The sequence below is a fragment of the Alligator sinensis genome, unplaced genomic scaffold (genome assembly GCF_000455745.1).
Source record: "Alligator sinensis unplaced genomic scaffold, ASM45574v1 scaffold1388_1, whole genome shotgun sequence".
NCBI lineage: Eukaryota > Metazoa > Chordata > Crocodylia > Alligatoridae > Alligator > Alligator sinensis.
The window spans coordinates 101010-111335 of NW_005842616.1; the positions used below are offsets into that span (position 1 = coordinate 101010).

General features: G+C 42.5%; 1 protein-coding gene across 1 annotated transcript; it reads right to left on the bottom strand.

The window, feature by feature from the left end:
* Window positions 1-6: 6 nt before the first annotated feature.
* LOC102387375 (homeobox protein ARX-like) lies at window positions 7-9475 on the bottom strand. The gene is made up of 3 exons (XM_006033260.2): window positions 9406-9475; window positions 2234-2520; window positions 7-747 (listed from the first exon to the last, which is right to left on the bottom strand). The coding sequence occupies exons 1-3, from the start codon at window positions 9436-9438 to the stop codon at window positions 522-524; spliced, it is 546 nt and encodes a 181-aa protein (XP_006033322.1). The 5' UTR covers window positions 9439-9475; the 3' UTR covers window positions 7-521.
* Between the last annotated feature and the right edge of the window lie 851 nt (window positions 9476-10326).

Consider the following 10326-nt stretch of genomic DNA (forward strand, 5'->3'; position numbering starts at 1 on the left):
TGTCAGCTTTGTGAAATTTCACTGGCATTTGTACTTCAACATGAAGCGTGATCTTCAAGTTAAGGACATACCATGTACTGATCTCAGGGCTAAGTTTCTGCAGCCGAGTTCCTCCCCAGACATCATTGCTCACAACGCTTTGAAAGCTACTAATGTTCTTACTACAACGGTTTGAACCTTTGTTACTTATGCCTGGTGTCCCATGAGCTTTCGCTGCAAACTCCTTTATATTATACTTGCTTATGTAAAAGAGTCGATTCCCGATTGATACCTTTTTGTCATATCAGAAATTCACCGAATAGACGCGATGTCCGTGGCCCGTTTGCTATGACATCGTGTGACTTTAGCATATAAAAACAGAGCCCGTTTTCTTTAGGCAGGGTTAATTTCCATCGGTCCATTTTGAAGACGGAGGAACTACGGATGAGTGGGGTTTTTAATGTGTTCCTATACCGCTGCATGGACTTATGGGAGAAGGCATTTGCTTTCTCCTGCGCGCCTGCAGTCCGTGGGGAAAGTTTCTAACAAAGTTCTTTGTTAGTGTTTGTAAGACTGGATATAAGGTTTAATTGAGGGATTTGTGCTGAATGTTCTTTCGCTTTGAGTCTTAGTGCTGCAATGCTGGACGTTTTCCTTTCAACTGCTGCCGGATCAGTGAAGGCAGTGAGAGCAGGGTCTGATGGGGGTCCGGGAGCTTTCATTACTACTGACGCTGTTGTCATGAGAGGATTTAGAGCATTGAGGAACCTGTATTTGTGGGGGGGAAAAAAGTCTAATATTACACAAGCTGAGAATTACTTACAGAATTAGCCTTAGCTTTATTGCTAAACCTCAGAACAAAAATGTACTGAAGGAGGAGTTCATTTTTCTTTTTTCTAACGGCAACTTTGATTTATTCCCCAAACTTACTTTTTCTGGCAAATGCAAACTTTACTTAGTATGGGATTCAATTCTGCTTTGCCTTTGACATTCCTTCCTAAACCCTGGATGCAGCTTGATATTCAGAGCCCTGCATTGCATGGGGCTAGTGAGAAGAGTAAGACATGGTAAGAATATGGTAGCATGCTAAATCCCTCTCAAACAAGCCTCGTAACACTGTAGACCAGCACGCTCTATGGAAACAGCAATAAAACACCTCAATAAAAGGAACAGTTTACAGGCCTTTGTGCAACAGATTTGTTGTGACAAGTTATTTCATGCGAAAAGCAGCATAAATCAGCGTGGCAGAAAGTACTGCTTGTTAATCCGAGGCTGTGGCACAGGCTGTAATTTTAGAAGAGAGGGTCGGCTGTCTGCGTGTCGAGCCGGCATACCGGCAGGTCTTGGTGGCTACATTTCAGGCCCGGGGGCAGGCAAAAGCTAGGAGCAAATCCTCAGCTGGTGTAACGTGTCGGAGTGCAACATGCACTCAGATGAATATCTCCCCCCCCCCAAGTCTTCAAGGCGGGGAAAACAGCCAACCTTAACCTTGGGCTTACTGTGGCCTATGGCATCATGCCCACTGCAGTGGGGCAGGGCTGGTGTATGGCCTGCAATAACAGTAACCTTAATTGTATGACTGTGGCCCTGACATTTAAAAGGCAGCAACCTCTTCCTTTGGTCCCATGTTCTCATCTACTGGGTGGGAATGTCTAGCATCTTCCACTATTTCAGGGGTGGGCAATTATTTTGGGAGGATGGCTGCTTGTTGGGTTTTGACAAGCCATTGAGGGCTGCATGACAGGCAGCCAGGGGCAGATAAATATTAATTGTCTCAATTTTTTAGGGGCTCTGCAGGCTGGATAGAATGACCTGGCGGGCTGCATCTGACCCGCCAGCCGCATTTTTCCCACCCCTGCTGTATTTGGTAGAGCTACTGTGAGCTAATATCTGTGTCTGCTCTCGAAGATATTAAGATGTGCAAGTATGCACCAGTGAATATAAGATCAGAAGGAAATCTGTGCCTATTCCACATTAGAAGTCAGTCATGAAGACTATGATCCCAGAATCAACAGGCCCAGGATTTCACCCCATTGTGCTGTAAACAGACTTCAGTTTGGGGTACTGGTCAATGTAGGACCAAATACAGCTTGTCTTGTCCCTATAGTAAGTTCCTTCTGTTAAGTTAAATACTGAAACTCACTTCATCACGGCACAGATCAACTATTTCCTCCTATAAAAAGATGACTTTTTCAACCAGTTTTATATTTAAAAGAAATAAATGTTATTAAGGGGCAATTGAGAGACTCCATACCTTCCAAAATGTGGATTTAAAATCGGATTCCTGAAGAGAGAGGTCCAGGTGAGACTGCTGAGTCCAAAAGGCCCTAAGGATGCCGGGCTGAAAGCTGGTGATACAGAGGGTACAGCAAGAGTTGACAGCGGGAGTGATCTCCATGTGTGGTCCAGAAGAGGAGAATGGCTTAAAGGAACATCCAAGAAGAGACCCAAGGGATGTGCCAAGGAGACACTGGGAACATTCCCTAAAATTTCTGTTTTTTCACGTTTCCTCCATTTTGCCCTTCTGTTCTGAAACCAGACCTTGGAGAGAGAGATTACAGGATTAGCTACGTTCTTGTTGGTGTTGCTTCTGTCAATCAGAGTAGGCAACGTGCACACAGAAAAGGAGTTATTGTTTAAGGACAGTTACTTCATATTAAACATTCAGTTTACAAAGGAGTAATGCATACAAGCATGTTAGACTGGAACAAAGAGTGGTGTCAGGAATGGTGTTATGGAAGTCCTAACAAGCAACCCATTGACCAGTTTGAATTTTTAGAGTCTAATAGCTGCTAACTGAATTGCTACTTCATGCAACTCTTTACCAAAACTGAAGAAGCAAAATGCAACAAAAAATTCAACAGTGGCTGCCTCACTTCGTGAATTTTAAGAAGTAACTTAATCATGAATGTGACAATGGGTTAGCACAGACGGAGTATGGTTTAAAGGTTTAGAAAGTTTGACTATCTATATAGAGAAGGATTTTAAAAGAAAAGTTTTGAGAATTTTTTTGCCTTGCTTATCTGTCATATATAATCATGTAAAATTGATTAATTTACCTGTTGTGCCAGAAAAATTCAGATTGTTTGAACCTTCAATAACCAAGAATGAACAGAACATGGAGACATGCAGTTCTCAGAAAGGGACTTTGGGTAGGAAATCATAGAAAATGAATGTTGGCAGGGGACCTCAGGAGGTCACATCTAGTCCAACCCCCTGCTCAAAGCAGGACCCATCCCCAAGTAGATCATCCCAGCCAAAGCTTTGTCTACCCCAGTCTTAAAAACCTTCAAAGGATGGAGATTCCACAACCTGTCTAGGTAACCTGTTCCCGTGCTTTACTACTCTCCTAGTGAGAGAATTTTTCCTAATATCCAACCTCAACTTCCCTTGCTGCAACTTGAGCCCATTGCTCCTTGTTCTGTCATCTGTCACCGCTGAGAACAGTCCAGCTCCATCCTCTTTTGAACCCCCCTGCAGGTTGTTGAAGGCTGCTATTAAATCCCCCCTCAGTCTTCTCTTCTGCAGACTAAATAAGCCCAGTTCCCTCGGCCTCTCTTCAGAAGTCGTGTCCCCCAGGCCTCTCGCTATTTTTGTTGCCCTCTGCTAGACTTCCTCCAGTTTGTCCACATCCTTTCTGCAGTGGGGGGTCCAAACCTGGACACAGTACTCCAGATATGGCCTCACCAGCGCCAAATAGAGGGGAAGAAATCGCTTTTCCCCATGTGCTGTTAGCCTTCTTCACAAGGGCACGCTGTTAGCTCATTCCACCGATTGTCCACTGCGAACCCCAGGTCCTTTTCTGCAGAGCTCCTGCTTAGCCAGTCAGTCCCCAGCCTGTCCTGGCACATGGGACTGTGTAGTTAATACTGTGTCATACTTTTGCTGTTATAAAAAATAGTTTACTATTTGTCACGATCCTGTGTTATCCACTATTTTAACCTGCCAAGTATATTTTAACATTCTTAGTAAAATTAAGCAACGGGTAAGTCAACCTATGCTGTAGACTGATGCCACACTTCATTTTGTTGTAATTCTGGCAGTTTTGAAGTACTCTCTCCTGGGTCCCAGGAAGGAAGTACACAACAGAATTCCCTGCATATGCATTGTAAAGTAGGTTTTTAAGCCCAAATGTCACGTATGAAGGCTTTCAACCTTAAACTGATAATCCGACTTTACTCAAATGTTTAAGTGTTGTTGCTCAGGCCTTTGGGCAGAGATGTTCAAACTCAAACTAGACTTGCATTTAGATGAAGGGTTTTCATTCAGGTCCATCATCTCATTCCTTAGGTCTTTAATTTAGCTGCTACTGAGATTCAAAGTGGTCATTTCTGCGAATGACTCATGAGTATAGTGTGAATATCCTAATTGGGAGTCGATGCTGAGAATGTTTGACTATATAGAGAAGGATTTTAACTCTTTGAAAATTGAATTTGTCCCATGCAAAATTATGAGAGTCTGAAATTCCCTCTATCCAAATGAGGATATTAAAAAACACAACAAAACCCCAAAACCCAAAGCAACCATCTGGAAGCTTATTGTGGGATGGTCAGTTCTGAAGTATTTAATCTCCATAAGGTTATTTTGATATTGCTGAAAACTTTTGTTTCAACATTAAAATTACATATAAAATTGAAAAACACACACAAGTTTCGAGTTAGTCAAAATCAAAACATGCAGAATGAAAGACACGTTGAAAGACGAATCCAAATGAAATGCCCCGTTTTAATTTGAATCCTTTTGAAATGTGTTGAGTTTCAGTAAAAATAAGCCTACATTCCTACAAACTTTTGATTTGGAAGAAACATGTTTTTTCAACAGAAAATTGTTCTGCTAATTTTTTCAGCCTGCTCTGTTTAATAGTTACTCCTTCCACCTATGGCAACATGAAACTACTGCAAGTAAGTGAATCAAAACATTCCTGTGCGTAGAGAGTAATTGTTTTTTAAAAATACGTGAGTCCTATTACAAGACGCTTGTCGTTATCTGTATTAGTTCTGCTAGCATTAAAGCAATTATACTCTTGCAATTGGAGAAGAGCTGACTGGGAGTCAGGACTACTAGATTCCTCTCTCTGCCGCTGGCTCACTCTGATCTCAGCTGTAGTAATCTTGACTTTGTAAGAGTATTTTGATGCCTAATTAAATATTTAAAAAAAAGTGCAGAGAACTTCTCATTTGTACAGGACTTTTTTCTTCAGAAGCTCACACTGATTTCAGTGGCAAATGATATAGCAGCCCTACTCACGTGGACCTGATCCTGTTCTCACCGCTGTCGGTAGCAACTCTCAGAGCTCAGTGGGAACAGACCTGGGCTAAGTTTAATCGAACAACAACCTGTAAGTTTTTATATAAGCATAAAACAGGTCCCTGCACAATACAGGTTCCAAATGCTTGTCCGTGGAGACCTAAAATAGCAATTAGTGACTTGAGCGCGTTGTAAGTCTAGTTAGGAATATTTTGTGGAAGACTAGTGAAGACACAAAGTGATTCGGTTGTAACTGTAACAACTAGCCTGGGTTGTTACTGTGGACTGTGTTTAGGTTACCGTTCAGGTCGGTCTGTAATGAGTCTGGCATCTGGAATGAAGGAGGAGGTAATGACAGAACCTGGCACAATAGTACTGAGCAAATAATCTTGGTAACACAAAGCCAAATACCAGAGACTGCTAAAGGTCAAACTTCTCGTGGGGGAAAATCTCAACTAGGGAAATGCTGAAGAAGTCTTAAGAACACAGATAAAAGAGGGGAACAGGAAAAACAGGCACATTTTAGTCTTAATTCATCTTCAGTCACCTGCTAACCTGCAGATAAATGGCTAGTTTACAAGGATTATTGGTTAGTAAAGATTATCAATACTGTGCCAACAAGCATGGTAAACGGCAGCCCAAATGAGTATCTTATTGCAGCTCAAAGGACTACAAAGGCAAAGAAAAGAAAACTGTGATGAGACCTGAGCCATCAGCGGAAGAACATTTCACGCTGTTATTGCTTTTACCCTATCCATCAATTGTACCCCTTTCCTAGCGCTATGCGTGCACACACACACTTGCATAATGTATATATAGACTATATTAATAGGCTATTATTAATCTAAGCAATTTTCTTTCATTCCCACATAAACATAATATGGAGTAAAAAAGTTTTTTTTTTTTTACTTTAATGCCAAAATAATTCCGTTAAGCCATACAATTTCTTGCGGTGATATGTATTGGGACTGTAATATCACTGCATTTCTGACTGGTCCAAGTGATTTCAATTGATTCTTAGTCTTATACTGTATTTAACAAGCTGGATTTAGATTCTCAGCACAGAAGAGCTTATTTAGGTTCAAGAGCTCAACTTTGAACACTTGATCTGGGCAAGACCCTCAATGACATGAAACACATCTTACTTTTAACTGATACTGTACACATTGATGGCTCTCCATGCTTTAGTCTGTATATTAATTTAAATATCAGCCTGTATATTAATTTAAATATCATTCAGACTATATTCAACCAAAGCATCACAATAAATTATTCCATTTTCTCCTGACTGTAGAGGTAAACTGCCTTTAAATAAAAGTTTAGATTCAAATTTTAAAAACAAGACATGTCTTTGAAGTTACCTATGCACACCAGCACAAACTCATGCTGCCATTTAGCTAAGCATGTCCTTCTCATTGGCTATATGCCTCCTAAATTGCACATTAGATACATCTGACAGTAAGGAAAGAGGACGAGTTGTAGACTCAGATCTTATCCTACAAACAGTATTCCTGTACTGGACATTTCACTTGAAAGTTTGGTTATTCTTCATTACCCAAATGCAAGTGTGCTGGGCATTTAATATCGACTCAAAACTTAAATTTATATAATTTTAAGAGGGGAACCCTGGCATCAGACCTCGGAAGACTTTAAATGCCTTAAAAAAATCCATGTAAACAAGAATACTTTCAGACTGAAATGAAACAAAGATCAAAACTGAGGGAGTTTTTTTTAAAGTTATCCACTGAAAATGAGAAACTTGCAAGTAGAAAAGCTGTATATATGACTAGCCATAATGCATCATCTTTCATGGATTTCAGCATCATTAGCAAACAATATTACAAGGATGCTTAGGCCAATTCACTGTAATGCTTATTACATTAGAAATGAGTATTTTGATTTCTCTGCTATAGCTGGGGAAGTTATAAACTTTATAAAGTAATGCTTTATAAGATTCAGGGTGCTGAAGGGGCCAGGTCATGTTCCTAACTTTTCCCATGTTAAGATAAATGGTTTTAATGACTGCTTCTATCTTTCTCCCCAGACTAGTGATCTCCATTAAAAGAAGCACAAACCTGTCAACAGAGTACTGACTCAGACTGAAAGCCCACAAATACTAAGATTTCCAAATTGTCAAGGCATGGAACAACACAGAGTCCACTGCATATGCTTTCAAGACAAGACTCCAGGATGCATCTTCCTATGAATCTATATGGTGAGTAGTTAGTATTAGTTTTTCCTTTTTCCTTTCTTGCTGGGTTAGTTCACGTAAGGCTCTACAACAACAAAATCAAGTGGAACAAACAAATCCTAGTGTCCAAGACCCGTTTTGTGTGTGCTTGCAGGTACTTCTGGAAGATTTATGGGCTGGGGAGTGCTTTCCAGAGAAGCAAATCTCTGGTGCTAAATGGACAGGTGTGTTGTATTAGTGTGCTACACAAGGGATAATTTTGCATTAGATTAGCTTTGTAGAATGACTTTGGGGCAGGTCAAGAGGATACCATTGATGTTCATTTTTACGACAGTCCAGCTAGCGACCCCAATAGCTGAGTGACTCACTACCTGTGCTGCATCTAGCCTCACGCAACACCTGTATATAGTAGAAAAGTGCAATTATTTCTCTGTTGCACTTGGGGAAAATGAGGTAAGCAAGAGAGACTAACTTGCCCAAGGTCACAAGAGAAGTCTAGACGAGGGCTGAACCTGGGACTCAGGTTCGTGCTCAAACTACTGGAGCATCCTCCCTGTCCATGGACATGGCTAGGATTCCTACGTGGCTGTACCACTGAGTACAACCAATATGTTGTGAAAGAATCACGAGAACTGGAGTGCCATGACCTGCCATATGTCCATACTCCCATTTTCTCCTGGTGCCACCAGGAAGATGGATGCATCCTACAGGTGCCCTCAAGCACTGGATGGTGGGAACGGATGGATTAATAGTTTTGCCTCCATGTGAGGGAGCAAGGTATAGCCACGGCATACTGAGCTATTTTAGTTATTAGTAACCTTTGATATAATGCGCATGGTGAGTCCAGCAGAGTACTTGCTTTCCTTCAAGTCCATCAAGGACCTTAACTGAGGAGCTGATTTCAAGCGTGACAAATATTATTCGCACAAATTCAATGACCGAGTATTGTAAGGGAGGTTTATGTTTTCGGAGAACTTTTCCTGAAGGTGGGAAGTTCTCTGTCCCAAACCCAGCATTACAGACAGGTAAAGAAATTAATGGGGCCAGATTGCCAGGTGGGATAAACACTCAGTGATGCACTGAATCGCATAAGCTGAAAGGCTGGCCCAAGATACAGTCAGTAGTAGGAGAATCAAACAACCCTGCGAGTAAGGGGACAAACTGTGTGCATACAGATGAACAAGAATAGATGGTGGGAGCCAGATCAGACTGGTAGTTCTGTACTGACAATCTGTAGTCCTCAAGACATACTGAAGAGAAGTGATGCTATGAATTTGCTGATGGACCTTTACAGACCAGTGATAAATACCTGACTGTAAAGCATTATGCTTAGCTTTCCTGTCTTAACTTTAATAATGGTTACCTTGAGGATAGGTCTCTTTTCTTTACACCAAATATTGAAAAGGCAGATTTTACAGGATTGAAGTTGCAACAGATGTTGACAACAGCCAGAAAATTTCCAACTGAACTTAATTCTTTTATAGGATACTACCCTCATTTCTGTTTCTAAAAAAAAAAAAAAAAATTAAGCAGTGGAAGAAGTTATAGGGACAACATATCAAATCTTTACTTTGAATCTACAGACTTTTTGTTGGTTTGTTTTCAGTACATTGACTTAAACACGGAATAGTTTAAACAGAATATGTACAACTCTTTCAATCCTCTTCTATGTTTGGAAAGCTACAGGCATATGGATCTTGAAATCATCCTGGCAAAGAACAGCGTATTTTAAAATGTTTGCCGAGATGTACAAATATGACCATCTATTACGACGTTTCATTTTGAAAGCTCTGCTTTTGGAAAGGGAGGGAGCATACCAACAAAAGACCTCCACCAGTGTGAACTGGAAAACAAAATAAAGCCAGCAGGACTATGAAAAGCAATTAAAAAAAAAAACAACCCAGGTAAGATAAAGCTCAGAATATTTGTTTCAAAATATACTGTGCACAATCAGAGCTGCCCGGGAGTCCTTGGGATCTGCTACTCACCTGAACTCTTGCTTCTGTTAAATCCAGACGCATGGCAAGCTCCTCTCTGCAGAAGGAAGAGCCAGAGGTGATTTAGTGCCTGGATTTCTCCTGGCACCTCGGCAACCTCCCTGTCCCCACATGTAAGTGTTAGTAAACAGACAGTGCCTGATGAAATAAGCCTGCTGCTTATGAAGCCTTCTGCCCTGCGTCGCTGGCTTAGTTAGCCCAGAGCTTCCAAACTTTTCTGTACCGTGTGCCCCCTTCCAGGCTCACCACCTGCCTGCCTGCCCCTACCAGCTCAGAGCTGGTATTTTAACCCCTTCATTATTATTATGAATTACAATAATAATAATGAAAATTATATCCGTCATTATACTTCTCCCACATACCTCCCAGTGATGTCTTGTGCCCCCCCAGGACTATGCATACTATTTTGGGAACCCCCGAGTTAGCCTATTTCGTGCAAAGTCACCCTAACTGCCTGTAAAGAGCCAGCCTCTGATCCCTGCCGCTTGCTTGGGGACGCGCCGACCCCCAGGCTCGCGCTCTGGCTCTGTCCGAAGCTGGTGAGGTCTTTCAAGCCTCTGCTTTCCAAACCCCAGTGCTGGATGCGCTGGAAATGCCTCGGCCGCCTTGCCCTTGTCACGGGCTCAGACACAGGCGAGGGGAAGCCAGGCGGGTTTGGCCCTGGGATAGCCCCTAGCCAGACGGGGGCAAAACCAGGCGCCCCCCAGCTGGGCTCCAGTCCCTGGGAGCTGGGCTGCCCTCGGGGTGTGTGCCCCAGCCCAGAGCAAGTCCCCGCCAGCTAAGATCAACCCCCTGCAGCCGGGACCAGGTCCCTTTGAGCCGGGCGTCCCTCGGGTCCCGTGCCCCAGCGCAGCGCAGCGCAGCGCAGCGCGGGGGCCGCGGGCTGGGACCAGCCCCTGCGCGGCGGCGGCG